The following is a 17,919-nucleotide window of genomic DNA, read 5'->3' as shown; positions in this document are numbered from 1 at the left end:
TTCATACTTGTTCTGTGGTATTTAGAAATGTAGATATAAACAGTCTTCCTAGACTCTGCCCTTCTAGAACTTTCTGTGCAGTAGTTTAAGATGGGCCAGTACTGTTCTCCTTGAACAGAGGTCTCAGAAACGTGGGAGCATTTTCTGTTTGTTACGGTGAAGAGAAGAGTGACACTATTGGCATTTAGTAGATGAGGGCCAGGAATGCTCACCGGTCCACCACAGTGCCCTGGTGTCCTGCACAACAGAATTGAATTGTCTTGCCTAAAATGCCCATAGTGTATTTGAGAAATGCTAGGTTATAAGGATCATTTAAATGAAGGGCTAGAAATTACTACTGGCCTCCATCTTTCACTGTCTGTACTGTATAGCTCGGGCATTATTTCTCACTTTCTTGTTTTGTTTCTGGTCCCTTTCCTTAGTTCAAGAGACTTGGTTCCTTTTCAGGCCCTCTGCTTCAATTTAAAGTCTGCCTCCAGGACCATTTATAAAATTTAACTCAAAATGAATCTTGCTTGGGCTGCCATAACAAACCACTATAGACTGATGGTTTAAATCTCACAGTTTCAGAGGCTGGAAAGTCCAAGATCAAGGTCTAGCAGGGCCCGTTTCTGGTGAAGGCTCTCTTCCTGGCTTGTTCTGGCTTGCAGGTAGCTAGCTGCCTTCTTGCTGCTTGGGGCTGTTCAGGAAGAGGGGGTGGGGTGGGGCGGGGTGAGAGGAGAGTTATATAAAGAGAAAGATATATTTCTGTTTCTCTTTGTCTTCCTTTCTTTTTAATAGTTTAGCTTTTGTTTATTTTTTTAATCCTCACCCGAGGACATGCTTTTTGATTTTAGAGAGGGGAAGGGAAAGAGAGAGAGAGGGAGAGAAACATCCATAGGGTGCCTCTTGCACATGCTGGAACTGGGACTGAACCCACAACCCAGGCACATGCCCCGATCGGGAATTGAGCCTGCCACCTTTTTGGTGTATGGGAGGTTGCTCTGACCAACTGAGCTACACTGGCAGGGGCTCTCTTGTCTTCTTATAAAACCACTAAGTCCATCATGAGGGCCTCACCCTTACGACCTAATTTAACACTAACTACTTTCCAAAAGCCTCATGTTCAAATACTATCATGTTTAGGGTTAAAGTTTCACCATAGAAATTTTTAGGGACACAAATATTCAGCCTAAGGAATGGTGTCTTAGGGAGAAACCAAACAAACCTGGCAGCCACAGAAACAAATTATCAGTGTTAGAAATTTTGATCCAGAGTACTTAGTAACCCGGTAAAGGCTGACCATATGTATTTTGTTGCAACAGTTGGATAATATTGAATAGGAAGAGTATGTAAAATAAGAACAGAAGTGAGGATGGAATACAATATATTTGGGGTACACTGATGATAGAGCCAATGATCAGGAACTTGTAAAGGCAGGCCAGAGGAGGGAGAGGGACTTTCAAAGGAAGGATAAACTCAGGTATCAGTTTTTAACTGTGGTGGATATAAGACTGGTGTGAGGTTGAGGAAAGTGGAAACAGCAAGTGGAGTACTCAAGGGAGGCAGGGAACCCCAGTGAGGTAGAGGTGGAGGCAGTTTTTAAGGAAGTTTGTATCTATTTATGTATTCTTTAATAAGTGGATGAGACTCTGTGTAGGTGAAGAGTAAAGGTCTACTAGACAAAGAGAGAGTGAATAGAAAAAGAAAATATTTGTATCTTTGCCTGAATCTTTGACAAATAAGATTTCAGTGTAATTTTTTACACTGATTATGTGATTCATAGGTAATCGAGGATTGTGTCTGTCCTTCACAATGTTTCTGAACATGATTTATTTAAATATACTAATTGGAGAAGGAAATCTATCACTTGGTTAATATATTTCTGGCAAATCAACCCTCAGATACTGATGAGAGCCCTAGGGAAAGAGACCATCTAGGAAGGAGTGTGGCTCATTTACAATTAGGTTATTTACCAGCTATAAAAATCACAAAATAACAGTGGCTTACGCAAGGTAGAAGTTCATTTCTGATCACATGAATTCCATGGGAGCAATTTCAGTAAGGTAGGCTGAGAAATAGATTTTTTATTTAGCAGGATCATGTGCTTATTGAAAAATTGAGGGCTCTAGGACTAAGAAGGGAGAAAAGATACTGAAAGACAGGTGTTAGTATTAATACAGTAAAAAACAAATTCTTAACATTTATTCCTTATGTGAAAGGCATAGTGTTTAAGAAGTCAAAATGCATGTGTTTGTAACTAGGTTCTCTACTTACTAGCTCTATGGCACTAAACAAATTACTTAATATTTCTTTTTGTGCCTTACTGTTTCATAATAAAGTGAGAACAGTGTTTAATAGAGGGTACTTCATAAATTGGTGTGAGAATTTAATAAGCTAATCTAAGTAATTTACTAAGCCAGTGCCTCATACCTCTAAGCCACAACAGTGATTCTTTTTGTTATTACTTGTCTAAATTTTTCGAGGACCACAAGGGGGTTTGCAAAGTGACTGTGGTGATGGTTGGGTTAGATGTTTACCCTTGGAGTAACCATCATTCTTGGCTGGTTTGGAAAGTAGTACCTACCACTACTCCATTCATTCACATGGATTGGGGTGGAGATCGAGAGAAGATTGAGCTCTTACAAAGTAGGCCTGGGTAGGAAACCCAGTGTCCACTGCAGTAGTGGTTTCCAGTGTGTGTGTATACCAGAATCATCAGGGGAGCTCTTAGCAATGTAGATTCATGGGTGTCTCACAGGCCTGCTGAATTGGAATGTGTGTTTGTGACAAGAGCTCAAGAGAATTTTAAGTAGTCATACCTGCATCACTCAGGAATGGCTGTGCTATAAGCTCTGTGGTATATCCAAAATGCAAAAGTTTTGGAAGAGCATGATGTACTATTATAATAATGAAAATTTTCCCATCCTCTTATTTTTCCACTTATCTCTTTCCTTGACACTATTTATATTTTCGTTCATCTTGATACTTAATTCTTAATTCTGTTTTTGATTTTCTCTCTCCCACCTAGTTTTTCACTGGTGTGTCTCCCTTCCTTCCTTTCTCTCTCCTCCCCTGCCTCCTTTTTTTTCCCCTTTTTGTTTTTAATGTGTCTACTGATAAGTTACAGATTGCTGTTTTCTCTGTTCTCATTGGCCCTGAAATTGTAACTTACTTTCTGGTTCCCTCTTCCTCCATTGTGTAAAGTGTTAGCATGTTAGTTGTCATATGGGGCTCATACCAAGTTATATTTATCGTCTTCTTTAGGCAAATAGACATGAGCCTCTCACCCCTCATTCCTTCCTTTTAACGGCAGAAGCAGGAAACAGCTATCAGAGTTCGGTGGAGGAAACTTTAAGTTTTACGTTTAAAGCTTGAAGTTCTTAAGGGTCATTCAAACCAGTCTTTTTTCCTCCTTTTCTTACAGGGAAGAAGAGGAACATTTGAGAAACAAAATTCGAGCTGATCATGAGAAGGCCCTGGAAGAAGCAAAAGAAAAATTAAAAAAGTCGAGAGAGGAAATCCGAGCAGAAATTCAGACAGAGAAAAATAAGGTAGTCCAAGAAATGAAGACAAAAGAGAAAAAGCCACTGCCACCAGTCCCTATACCAAACCTTTTAGGAATAAGTGGTGGAGACCCTGAAGATAATGACATAAAAAAGAAAAGGGAAAAAATTAAAGAGGTAATAATAAGCTGATGTTTAAGATACAGAGTGGTTGTGCATCTGTATTTGACTGGAGACACCACACACCATTTATGTTGTCGTACTTTGGCCTTGTTTGTTTTGGAGTCATAGTTGTAATTCAGTTTCTAAGTTGGTAGAAAGCACTAGAACTCTCTCTTTCTTAATATGGGTTATAATTATTGAACACTTGAAATTTTGACATATTGTTTGGATGGTTACATCATTCACCCTGTCTGTGTTCAGAGATCTTTTGATATTCAGCATTTTATAGATAATGTAGAATAGGTTTATAAATAATTTATCATTGAATAAGAAATTTCTTAAGTGTTAAGAAGTTATCAGGGACTCTGTTAGATGCTATGCATATCTCCTTAGAGACATGCTTCTGAAGAGTTAGCATTAAATCTTCCATCTTTTAAGGAACATGTCATGAAACCCCATAACTATACAGCAGATTAAGAACACATATTTTTTCCAAAGAATCAGCGTAAAACACAATGACCCCTGTGTAGGTTGCTGTTAAACCTATGGTACTGAATTAGCAAGCAGAGAAAGTTGAAACCTAAGCTTGCAGGGGAATGAGCTAACTAGAGGAAAGGTGATGTGAACTGCAGAATACCTGAAAGTGTCAGGAATTAGACACCATTTACTTAAGGCTGTATTTAAAAAATAGAGCTGGAAAAGGATTATTTGAAAGTTTTAAAAGGAGCTCTTAACCACCAGATCCCTAATTCTGTAGCCTGTGCATCCTAGCCACTGCCCTTCCTTTCCCAACAGAGACAAAAGTCAACCTTTTGGAAGGATAAATTAGAGAATATCTGGATTTTGGGAATACTGAGTGTGGCTGAGTGAAAGCGCAGAGATCATCCTAAAAAATTAAAAGAGTGGGGGGGGGCATACAGGGATTAGGTAAAAAATGCATTCTGAATGTTGAGATCACTTTCTCCTACCCACTTCTCAGAAATCTGGAAGCTGGGTTTATATTCAACACGGTAGAGAATGGAGGACTTCTCCCTGGGGAGACTGGTCCAAGAGAAAAGACCTACAGTGTTCCTCAAGCACCCCTGGGTTTCACCTGATCTCTCTAAGATGAGGCTCTGTCAGCTGCAATAGTTTGCTCATTCACTGACAGCCTTTGTCTTGTAAGTGCCTCACTCGTATATGGAGAGCAAACCAAAGGCCACCAGATATTTAAGGAAAGTTTCTCACAGCTCACAGGACAGAACAAAACAGATGGAACAAAGGAATTCAGAGGATACAGAAATAATACAGGGAGCAGAAAAAAAATTACAAAATTAACATCATTGTAGTGACAAGAAAAATGAATTCATGAAATGAGAATAGTAAGTTATAAAAAGGAACATTTATAAAGTAACAAAGAGCTTTTGGAAATTAAAAATATGATAGAATTTAAAAATTCAAAAGAAGAGTTTGAAGATAAAATTGAGCAAATCTCTCATGACAAAAAATGGAGAAAATAAAAAATTATAAGATCAATCTAGAACATCTGACAAGTGATTAGATAGCTATGGTTGGAAGAGAGCAGGGATAATGGAGGGGAAGAAATCAGACAATTCAAGAAAATTAGCCAGTCTAAAGCAAGTGAGTTGCCAGATGGAAAGGACCTGTCAGGCAACCATCACAATGAGAAAAAAAAACACAAAACCAAAAAATAGACTCTTGAAATTTTAGAAAAGTAGCATAAAAAAGATCCTAAAAGTTTATAGGGGGAAAAAAAGGTTCCACTCAAAAATTGGGATTTTACATAATGGCTCATCAGGTTCCTCAACAATAATATTGCAAACTAGAAAGCATTATGTCTAATCAAATTATGAATCAGATCTGACAGTAAAGATATTTTTAGGCATTTTCTCAGATTGCTACTGTAAAATATGCTTCAGCACAAAAATAAGAAGAGAAAGGATTTTGGAAGCAGGGTATCTTTATAGAGAATAAAGAAGGACATTCCTAGGATTGCGTCTAAGGGAATCAGAAGTCGATGGCCACGCTTCATGTGGCGAGAACAGAAGTCCAGAGTAGAGTAGGACCGAGAGCTTCAGGAAGGATGTGTTACAGAATAAAATAGAACTGATAGTTTGTCTGATTTGGAAGTAAATTCATAACTGTTATGTTAGAAAATAAGGAAACAAACAAAAACCCACTAAACCCTCGGACCAGTAGCTAATAGCAGGGAAAACAAAGGTTGAACAAAGTGATGTAATGATTATAAGAAAACATGTTAACTACATTGGGAGTATGTGGGTCAGGGAAATACATGTATGTGGGGAAGTATATGTAGAGGTGAGAGGATAGTGGTATTAGGGAGCTCAGTTATCTTAACTATAGGAGAACATAGTAAATATCTAAAACTTAAAAACAAGAAATGGCATTATAACCTATATTTAGAAATATAGTGGTAAATAGAAAAAAATAGGTGAAACTTTAAATAATTGTTTCAGGAGAGTGGAAATTACAAGTGGGAAAGCTATGATAGGTCATTAGATTTAAAATTTTTTAAAATTTATTGGAACAATATACATAGAACAAAATGTACCTGTTTTAAGAGTACTGCTTGATGGGTTTTGACGTCTGTGTGACAGCAATTACAGTCAAGCTTTGACTATGTCCATAATCTCAAAATGGGTTTCTTGTGCCTCCTCTCTGGTCAGTCCCCCTGGTTCCTTGGTCCTAGACAACCACAAATCTGCTTTTAGTATTTGTAGATTAGATTTGTCTTTTCTAGAGTTTCAGTCAAATGTAATAGAGTAATAAAGCGTGTGACAGTTTGTTGCTAGGCTTTTGCTCAGCATAATGTCTTTGAGATTTATTTGTGTAATGCATATAAAGTTAACTTTTTTCTTAGTAGTGTTCTATTTTGTGGCTATACCATGATTGGGTCTATTCATTTGCCTGTTGAACATTTGTTCCAGTTTTTGGCTGTTGGGAATAAAGTTGCTATATACATTTGTGTTCAAAGTCTTTGGACACACGTTTTAGTGTTAGTTTTGACATTGTAGTCTGTGGTCTATTGTGAGTCAGTTTTTTTAATTGTGAGAAGTAAAGGTCTTGTTTTATTTTTTTTTTACATAGGGCTTTCTAGCTGTTTATTTGTTGAAAGGATTATCTCTTCCTGACTGAATTATCTTGGCAATTTTGTACAGAATCAGTTGACAGAATCAGTAGGTGTTGAGTCTGTTTCTGGATTCACATCTATTCCGTTAATCTCCATAATTATCCCTAATGCCAGTATGACACTGCATTGATTACTTTAATTTACAGTGAGTTTTTTAATTCAGTAAGTCTTCCAGTTTTGTTTTTTGTGTAAATTGTTTTGGCCCTTCTGGGTCTTCTGCCTTTCCAGCATTAACCTTTCTACTAACCTTTATTTGTGAAAATGAATGGTTGGTGGATTTTGATTGAGATTTTACATGAATCTCTACATGAATTTGGAAAAATCTTAACAGTAGCCTTCCATTCCATGATCATGTTACATCCTTCCACTTTTTTAGGTTTCCTTTAATTTCTGTTAGTGGTGTTTGTAGTTCCCAATATATAGTTCTTACACATATTCTGTTATATTTTTTCTATGTATGTCATCTTTGTTGATGCTATTATAAATGAATTATTTTAAAATTTCCATTTCTTGTTATTACTAGATATAGAAATATATTTGATTTTAGTGTTAAACTTATATCCTGTGTTCTAGTGACTTTTTTTTTAGATTGCTTAGAATTTTTCTTGTACAGAATCATATTCTCTGTGATTAGAAATTTTTACCTTTTTCCTTTTTGATTTTTATGTCTTTAATTCTTTTTCTTCTCTTATTGCACTCTCTAGGACTTCTAGTACACTGTTGAAAAGAAGTGATGAGAATTGACATACTTAATTTGTTTTCAGTTGTAGGGGTTAAGCATTTATTCTTATACCATTAAATGTGTAGTTAGAAGTAGGTTTTGAAGAGACTCTATTAAGTTGAGGATGTTAATTTGTAGTTCACTGACAGTTTTTATCATGAGTGGGTGTTCAGTTTTTGTCAGATGCTTTGTCTATATCTATAAAGATTATTGGGTGATATTTTTTTCTTGTATTGTATTAACATGATGAATTATATTGATTGGTGTTTTGAATATTGGTCTTAAATTCCTGGGTTAAACTGCATTTGGTCATTGTGTCCTTCTTATTTATTGCTAATTTTTGTTCAGCAGTTTTGCATTTGTGTTTTTATTGGTTTTTAGTTTCCTTGTAATGTGTTTGCCTGGTTTTGGTATCTGAGTAAGGCTGGCTGCAAAAAAAAAAAAAACCAAATCGGAAAGTGTTTAATGTGTACTGTTAAATGAATAGATTTTTGCTATACTACAGTCTACTATTAAATAATTCAACTGATATATAATTAAATACTTTGCTATTGTGTTTCTTAGACTCCTTGGGTTATAAGAACCTCAGTACAAACCGATTGATAAAAAAGTGTTTATTAGTGTAATGGCTCTGAGGGCTTGAAGCTTGGCTGAATCCAAGTCTATAGATGGTATCATCAGTAATGTGAATCTGTCTCTTTCCCTTTCTTTTGTTATTTAGTTTCTTTAAATTGGGAGAGAGTCCCCATCAGTTCCAAGATTATATATTACTTAGACCTTGAGGTTGCAAAATGAGAGAGTCCCTCTCCTACTGTCCGTACTAATACGTGTAAAAGGACTTGATTGTCCCTATGTGAATCACATGTATAGAGTCACTTTGTCCAGGTCAGGGGAAGGCAAACCACAACCTGTGGGCCAAATTCTGACTTGTAAAAAAAATGATTACTTTTTTTAATCTTCATCTGAGGACATGTATATTGACTTTTTGGAGAGAGAGGAAGAGGGGGAGAGAGAAAAAGAGAGGAAGGGGAAGAGAGAAAGGAAGGAAGGAAAAGGGAATGGAAAGGGAAGGAAAAGGAAAGGAAAGAAAGAAAAAAAAACAAACATTGATGTGAGAGAAACATTGATTAGTTGAGTCCCTTATTGTGCCCCGACTGGGGATCAAACCCGCAACTTTTTGGTGTACGGGATGACACTCCAACCAACTGAGCCATCTGGCGAGGGCTCTGCCTTTATTTTTTCAAAATAAAGTTTAATTGGAACAGGCCTGCCCACTTGCTTATGTATTGTCTAGGGCTGCTTTTGTGCTATAGTAGCAGCATTAAGTATTTGGTATAGAACCTGTATCGACTGCAAAGCCTAAAATACTTAAAGAAGGAGTTTGCTGGTCATTGTTCTGAGGTTAAAAGGTTCTCTAGCCAGGCTGTGTTATTTGGTTGTGTAGTTAGGACGTCTTGATTGACAGTTCTGTCATAATCACAGTGGGGGAAGGGGACCAGTTACCCAAAAGATTGGCAGTTCCTGAAAGAAATGCATGCCAAACAGACACCTTTCTTCTTAATAGGAAGAACTTGTCTGTTACACTCAATTTGTGTAGACCCTGAGAATAAACATTATCTGTGTTTTGCACTGGTACAAATGTTAATAGTATAATATATTAATGTAGGATATATAGGAGAATATGTGAGGATTTAGTAACAGAATCTCTAAATTACACGAGATACAGAGATAACAGTGTGAATAATGTAACTGGATGGATTATAATTTCTCTTTTCTCAGATGATGAAGCATGCCTGGGATAATTACAGAATATATGGATGGGGACATAATGAACTCAGACCTATTGCGAAGAAAGGCCACTCCACTAATATATTTGGTAAGTTTACCTTTTCTAATTCTGTTTCCATTTTCTGCATCCATTTTAAAAACATGATCTAATTTTTAAGTACTTTCTGAAACCTGAATATTTTTATGGAATGGAATTATTTGAAGCAACAAGTATTTTTTTCTCAAATTTCAGTCAAGATTGGTTATGGTTGCCTTGGAATACACAGATAGGTGGTAGATTTTCAGTTTACATACAGATACTTTTAGTTATTTATCTGACTATTTTGAACCTTTTTCTGTGTTTTTAAAAACCTCGCTCAAGGATGTGTTTATTGATGCTAGAAGGAGAAGAAGGGAGAGACAGACAGACAGACTGACAGACTGGACATCAATTGGTTGCCTCCCACACACACTCCACCTGGAGATCAAACTTGCTACCTAGGTATGCACCTGGACAGGGAATCGACCTCACGACCTTTTGGTGTATGATGCTCCAACAAACTGAGCCACCTGGCCAGGGCTGGATTTTTTTTTTTTAATACTGAGAAATTAGTTACCTATTTGTGATTATTTTTCTTCAACACAGTACCAGTTCTAATACACAATCTAGAGCTCTGAAGGGAAAGAAAGGAAATTTCAGTTGTGCTGGGCACATGCATAACTTGAAGATACTGCAAGTTTGGCTCCAGACTGGCCATCACAATAAAGTGAATACTGCAGTAAGGCAAGACACGTGAGATTTTTGGTTTCCTAGTGCACGTAAAAGTGTACACTATACTATAGTCTTTTAAGTGTGCAATAGCATGTCTGAAAAATGATGTACTACCTTAATTAAAATATGCTTTATTGCTAAAATTACTAATCATCATCTGAGCCTTCAGCAAGCCTTAATCATTTTTTGGTGGAGGGTCTGGACTCCATGTTGATGGCCGCAGACTGATCAAGGTGGGGATTGCTGAAGGCTGGAGTACTTGTGGCAGTTTCTAAAATGAGACAACAGTGAAGTTTGCTTCATCAGTTGACCAGTGATTTTTCTGTAGAGTCCAATGCTGTCTGATAGAATTTACCCACAGGGCAACTTCTTTCAGAATTAGGGTTGGTCCTTTAAAGCCTGATGCTGCTTTCTTAAGTTTATGTAATATTCTGAGGTTGTTGTTGTCATTTCAATAGTCTTCACAGCATATTCATCAGGAATAGATTCCATCTCAGGAAACCACTTTTTTTGCTCTTTTAGAAAGAAGCAACTCCTTACCTCTTCAAGTTCTGTCATGAGATTGCAGCCATTCAGTCACATCTTCAGGCTCTGCCTCTAACCCTGGTTCTCTTGCTACTTCTGATGCATCTGTAGTTATTTCCTCCACCGAAATCTGAACACCTTAAAGCCGTCTGTGAGGGTTGGAGTCAACTTCTAAATTCCTGTCACTGTTGATATATTGACCGCTTCCTGTGAATCACGAATGTTCTTAAAGGCATCTAGAATGGTGAATCCTTTTTAGAAGTTTTCGATTTAATTTGTCCAGATTCATCAGAGGATTCATTATCTGTGGCAGCTATAGCTTTATGAAGTATATTTCTTAAACAGTAAGAATTGGATGTCTAAATTACTACTGCAGGTTTGATGTTGTATTAGCAGGCATGAAAACATTAATCTCATAGTACGTTTCCATTAAAGCTTTTGGGTGATCAGTTGCATATTCAACGAGCGATATTTTGAAAGGAATTTTTACCTGAGTAGTAGGTCTCAAATATTAAAATATTCAGTAATCCATGCTGTCAGCACATGTGCTATCTTTAAGCTTATTTTTCCACTGGCAGGGTACAGGCAGAGGAGAGTTAGTATAATTCTTAAGGGCCCTGGGATTTTGAGAATGAGAAGTGAGCATTGGCTTTAACTTGAAGTCACCAGCTACATTAGCCCCTTATAAGAGAGTCAGCCTGTCCTTTGAAGCTTTGGAGTCCAGGCTGACTTCTGCTCTCTAGCTGTGAAAGGCCTAGATGGCATTTTCCAGTATAAGGCTGTTCTGTATACATAGAAAATCTATTGTTTAGTGTAGCCACCTTCATTAATTATCTTAGCTAGATCTTCTGGAGGATAACTCGCTGCAGCCTCTTCATCAGCTGTTGCTGTGTCCCTGGCATTTCTATTTTATGGATATGGTTTCTTTCCTTAAACCTCATGAACCAACCTTTGTTAGCTTCAAACTTTTCTTCTTCAGCTTCCACACCCCTCAGTCTTCACAGAATTGAAGAGAGTTAGGGTCTTGCTCAGGATTAAGCTTTGGCTGAGGGAATGTTGTGGCTGGTTTGGTCTCCTATCTAGACCATGAAAGCTTTCTTCGTATCGGGAGTAAGGCTGTTTCCTAACCATTCATGTGTTCACTGGAGTAGCACTTTGAATTTCTTTCAGGAACTCTTTCTTTGCATTCACACCTTGACTAACTGGTGCAGAAGGCCTAGCTTTTGGCCTGCCTTGGCTTTTGACATGCCTTCTTCACCAAGCTTTATTATTTTTAGCTTTTGATTTAGAGTGAGATATGTGACTTGTCACTTGAATAGTTAGAGGCTGTTATAGGGTTAATTAGCCTCATTTTAATTTGTTGCATCTCAGGGAATAGGGAGGCCCAAGGAGAGGGAGAGAGACAGACGGGGGAACAACTGGTTGATGGAACAGTCAAAATATACACAACATTAATTTTTTCATCTTATGTGAGCACCCCCCTCAAATTACAATGGTAACATCTAAGATCACTGATCACAGATCACTATCACAATAATGAAAAAGTTTAAAATATTGTGAGAATTACCAGAATGTGACACAGACACATGAAGTAAGCAAGTGCTGTTGGAAAAATATTGGCACTGAGACTTGCTTGAAGTAAGGTGGCCACAAGCCTTCCACTTGAGAAGAGCACGGTACCTGTGAGCACAATGACATGAAGCGCAACAGAACCAAGTATGCCTGCGTATAAAAAGCTAACTTGCCCAAGGTGACTTACTGGGCAGATTGAGTGGGTTGTGGTATACATTTCACAGTCACAAAGGAAAAACTAACAATGGAGTGTGGATGGAGGTCTGGGGAAGGGCTGTGTTCTATTTGAGTTCTCTCTAACTTCTACCTCCGTCCGGAATTCAGTCCATTTGTTAAAATTCTGTTTAAAAAAGTTAACGTACTTAACTAACATCTTTTACGCAACCCATTGATAAGTTTTGATAATTGTCAAGTTGTATTTATAGTCTTCACTTCTTTCCACTATTTTAAATCCTTCTGATTGCAATGGTTATCTTTTAAGTATTAATAGTGGTAAATATTAATGGGATAACAAGACACATAAACTAGTCATATGTAGCGTAATTGTGTGTACTAATTGCAACTCATCAGCACAGTAATTCAAATAGCAGCATTTTTCTTTATGAAAACTGTGGAAGAATTTTTTAAATGCTATGTTTCTCTTTTAATTTGTTTTTGCTTGGGTTTTTTCTATAAAAAAGAAAATTACTGAAAAAAATTTTTTTCTGGGTTTGAAAGATGTTGGGATAGAAGAATAATGGGAAATTTTTTAAATTTAAAGTATTATTTTAAAAATTAAATTATAATGAGATGCCAGAGATCTCATTATGTGACATTTAATTTAGCAGAGATCACACTGAAATAAAATATATTTCTTCAGCAGAGGTCATAGATGGAGAAGTTCCATTGCTTTGTGAATACCACAGTATCAGACATTAGTACAGTAAAATCCATTATATTTAATGGTTAATTAAAATTAGATCCTTTCTTCAAGTAAGTATCTCTTTATATTAAACTCAGTGATAAACAGTGAGCCCTTGCAAATGATTGGAGAATAAAAATGTACTAAATATAAGAGTTGGATATTAATTTTCTACTTTTTAAAATTCATCAATTTTAGAGAGAGAGGAAGGGGGTGAGGAGACAGTGGAGAGGAGAGAGAGAGGAGAGAGAGGGAGGCATCGATTTGTTGTTCCTTTTATTTATGCATTCATTGGTTGCCTGACTGGGGATCGAACCCACAACCTTGGCATATTGGGATGACACTCTAACCAACTAAAGCTACCTGACCAAGGTTTCTACTTGTTTTTTTTAAACTTACTTCTCAGAATATTTAATGTATTAACATCTATCAAATAGATACTGGTCCTAGACAAGGTAATAGGTAAATAACATACATTATTTTTCACTATTCATTACAATGATTATTTAATTTAATCATTGTAATAACTAATAGGTAATAGGTAAATAACATACATTATTTTTCAGTAATCATTACAATGATTATTTAATTTAATCATTGTAATAACTGTGTAAGGAAAAATTATTTGCTAATTTAAATTCAGAAGATAAATGAGCTTTCATGTAACTTAAAAAGTACATTCTTTAGAGTTCAATACAAATCTTTTAGTGAGCAAAAGTGTTTCTTAACTGAATGTAATTTTGTTAAAATCCTAATGGAGAAGTTTTCCTTATGTTTTTTCTTTTAAAAATAATGGAATTTTTTAAAAAATGAAGGGCAGTTTTAATTTTTGGTAGTCTTGTCAGACTTCTTCAACTGTAAGTTTTGCAGATCGCTTTTTGGTTAGGTTGGTGAACGATGAGTGGGGTCTGTCAGGTTCAGATTATTGTCAGGTGGATTCTTGCTAGTTGGTCATTAGGAGCACTTAGGTTGATTTACTGGGTACACGAAGAGTTATTTGTGAGATCATAAAAGTTAAAAAAGTTAGAGTTTGAAAGAGAGACTTTGCAAAATAAGCCCTTTTATTCTGGGTTAGCTGGGTATAGAAGCACAGTTTTCCCAGTGGTCCTTCATTTCAGAGGATGGTTATGTACATGAAGAGTAATTAAGTATATATTCCAATAAAAAGTTGTACCTTCTTTTACCAATCTGACATGAAGTCAGTTACTTGGTTGAGATTGTATAATTTGGTCTGTGACTAAGACAGTTCTTTCCTTCAGAGCAGTAGTCCCATACACATTAATAGTAAAAACATCAACAGTGTTTGTATAGTTCATACTGTTGTAGACTGTATTGTCTTTCACAAATTCACATGCTGAAGCTCTAACACCCAATGTGACTTTGAAGAGAGAGCCTTTAGGAAGTAAGGTTCAATGAGTCAGTAAGTGTGGGCCTCTTAAATATAGGAGACATTAGAGCTCTCTCTCTGGGCACATGCCACGAGAGGACACGGTGAGAAGGTGGACGGCTACAAGCTGAGAAGAAAGCCTTCACTGGAACCTGGAGCTTTGCTCTTAGTCTTCTAGTCTCCAGAGCTGTGAGGAGATAAATTTCCACTCCTACTCTATGATATTTTGTTACAGTAGCCTAATAAACATACTATATATAGTCCAAGGACTTATTTCAGAGATTTATTGTGAACTGAACTTAATTAGTATTAATAGCAATTTTATGAGACAGGTACTATTATTGTCCCCATTTTACAGATGAGAAAGCCAAAGCACAGTTAGGGTCAGCTAACTTTGTCAAGGTCACACAGTCAGGAAATAATGGAGCAGGATTTGGATCCACACATTCTAGTGCCAAGATCCATACCTGTAACCACTACTGCATACTGTTTCGGGAATCCTTCAAGATAGAAAAAGTTACTGTCAGCACACAGGAAAACCCCTTAGTGAGGAGAAAATTATAGTGAAGTGGTAGAAAAAGTGAAAAGGCAGTCTGCAGCATTTTCAGTAGTCAGTATTAGGTGCTTATATCTTTTATTATTATTATTTTTAAGTTGTGTGCAATTATTTTGAGATCTGCAATTAATTTATTAAAGGATTAATAAATGAAACTTAAGACTTATTTCTTATGTACTCTGTTCCTTTTCATCTCATATTCTTGCTAGTGAGTATGATTTGGGAGTTTTTAAATCTGTTCTTTCATCTTTGTTTAAATAGAAATCTGAGAGAGGGGTGGTAGTTCTGAGTGTCTCATATGACATTCTGTATTTAGTATGCCTTACAAAATTGGAATCATGGAGTCGGAAGGAACATTAAAAGTCTAAGCCTCTCTATTACTGTAGGAACGTACAGGCGAGTATTGAACCTTTGCTTGCTCTGTCCCAGATTATATGGAAAACAACTTAATCCATTTAATGAAGTCCTTCAGTAGATCGGATTACAACTAAACCTTTTATTTTTCTTTTCTCTGTTTTCTTTTTTCTTTGTATGTTGACATGTTTAGGCTGGCTTCTTAGCAGGATAGTTGCAGTAGCTCTAAGCTTCATATTTTCATGCTACCACAGCTGTAGAAAAGAGAACACTCTAGAGAAAAGAGCACTTGACATTTTTAGAAACTTCATTGAAAGACTCATTGTTTCTCGTTGATGCTAATTGAGTTTTGTGCCCATCCTTGAACCAAATGCCATACCCAGAAGGATGGGACGTATTTGTTTGGTTTTGCCCAGTTGGGGCTCACCCCTGAAGCCTGTGAGTGGGGAGAGGGAAACACTGCTGGACATAGGTCGGCACTGATACTAATTTTTCCAGCAGTGACTAGAGTCTGTATATGCTACCTGACCATCAGTCATTTACTAGCTATTTTGGTTATCAGACCAACTGTCGCAGTACTTGTATTCGAGTGACCTTTATTGTACTTAATAGTGACCCCAAAGCCATTCACATAACTTTTATTACAGCATATTATAGTTGTTCTGTTTCATTATTATTGTTAATCTCTTATGCTGCCTAATTTATAAATTAAACTTTATTATAGTTATGTATGTATAGGAAAAAACATACTACTGTATATATAGGGTTCAATACTATCCACGGTTTCAGGCATCCACTAAGGGTCTTGGACTGTATCGCCTGTGGATAAGGGGGAACTACTGTACTCAGTACTGTAATGTCAGTTCTCTCAAAATTCAGATTCAGATTTAAAGCAATCCCAATAAAAATGATTTTAGTGTATAAATGATAGACTGACTCTAGAAGAAAGCATGTGAAATGGCACATTTTATAAAAAAACAAAATTGAAAGACTTCCATGACCTGATTTTAAGGTTTACTGTAAAGCTACAGTAACGAGGACAGTACGATGTTAGCATAAGGACAGACATAGCGATCAGTGGAAGTGAATAGAAATAGTACTGCGCATACATGGTTGATTGATTTTCAACAGTCGAGGTGAGGTAATTCAGTGGGGAAAGGCTAGTCTTTCCAATAGGTTGTGCTGGATTCACTACACAATTGTGTAGAAAAAATAATGAACCTTGGCTCTTCAACATTGTGCACAAAAATTAACTTGAGCCCTGGCTGGTGTAGCTCAGTGGATTGAGTGCCGGCCTGTAAACCAAAAGGTTACCATTTGATTCCCAGTCAGGGCATATGCCTGGGTTGTGGACCAGGTTCCCAGCTGGGAGTGTGTGAGAGGCAACCAGTCAATGTCTCTCTTACACATTGATGTTTCTTTCTCATTCTTTCTCCTTCCCTGCCCCCTCTCTAAATATAAATAAAATCTTTTAAAAATGCTTTAAAAATGAACTTTTAATGGATCATAGATCTAAATATAAAAACTAAAAGTACAGAAGTATCAATATCAGTGGAAAGCGTTTGAGAAAAATCTTTGTGACTTTGAAGTAAGCAAAGAGTTTTTAGAATACAAAAGCATAAATCATAAAAGAAAAAATTGATAAATTAGACTTTATGAAAATTAAACATTTCTGCTTTCTAAAAGGCAAAGAAAATGGCCGTGGCTGGTGTGGCTCAGTAGATTGAGCGCTGGCCTGTGAACTGAAAGGGTGCCAGTTCTATTCCTAGTCAGGACACATGCCTGTGTTGCAGGCCAGGTCCCCAGTTGGTGGTGTTTGAGAGGCAACTGAATGGTTTGATGTTTCTCTCCCTCTCTTCCTCCCTCCTTTCCCCTCTCTCTAAAAATAGATAAAATCTTTAAAAAAAGACAAAATGAAAAAGCAAGCCATAAGACTTGGAGATATATGTGATATATGTATATATGGATGTATTCAGAATATGTAAATAATTCATACAGTCAGTAAAGCGAAAGCAAATTAGGCATCAGGGAAATTAAAATTCAGGCTACAGTTCAACATCCTACACACCCATCAAAATGACTAAAATTAAAAGACAGACAATGTCAAATGTTGACAAGGATGCTAGAGCAACTAGAACTCATACATAAGCTGCCAGAATTGTGAGGTGGTATACTCTGGAGATCGGGTAGTAGTTTAATTTTTCTTACTATGTTAGATTGTTGCATCAGTAATATGCAGAATTCATAAATTAAATTTTTAGTTCTTAATGTCCTACAAAAGCTTTTGTAGGAGTTATATTTAAAATTAAAGTAGAATTTATGTTATGAAACTTAACAGTGGTAGCCCTTTGAGAACTGAATTTTATCTCTTTTCTTGGTCTGTTTGTTAGGAATTTCTGTTTTTTTCTTTCATAAGTCAAAATATTATACATATTCATTTATTAGAAAGTAGTCAGTTCTACTCATTTTTAAAAAATTTATTTGGCCAATATGACTATAGTTGGCTTTTTATAGTTTTCTTAATTTCCTCTGTATCTGTTTGTGGATGCACTGTCATTTCTTATTT

The 17,919-nt window shown here is 36.4% G+C and overlaps 1 protein-coding gene across 3 annotated transcripts in view; it reads left to right on the top strand.

Annotated features, from left to right (window-relative positions):
• MAN1A2 (mannosidase alpha class 1A member 2) overlaps positions 1 to 17,919 on the top strand; it is a 124,171-nt gene that overhangs the window by 20,981 nt on the left and 85,271 nt on the right. For 2 of the 3 annotated variants that reach the window (XM_037135142.2, XM_037135144.2), the window contains exons 2-3: positions 3,407 to 3,662; positions 9,299 to 9,395. In XM_037135142.2, the coding sequence (XP_036991037.1) occupies positions 3,407 to 3,662; positions 9,299 to 9,395 (353 nt within the window). The remainder of the gene's footprint in view (positions 1 to 3,406; positions 3,663 to 9,298; positions 9,396 to 17,919) is intronic. The other variant, XM_037135143.2, reaches the window with a different exon arrangement.

Source organism: Artibeus jamaicensis, unplaced genomic scaffold (genome assembly GCF_021234435.1).
Source record: "Artibeus jamaicensis isolate MK-2021 breed Jamaican fruit bat unplaced genomic scaffold, CSHL_Jam_final scaffold_1689, whole genome shotgun sequence".
Lineage (NCBI taxonomy): Eukaryota > Metazoa > Chordata > Mammalia > Chiroptera > Phyllostomidae > Artibeus > Artibeus jamaicensis.
This window is presented reverse-complemented; position numbering and strand designations above follow the sequence as displayed.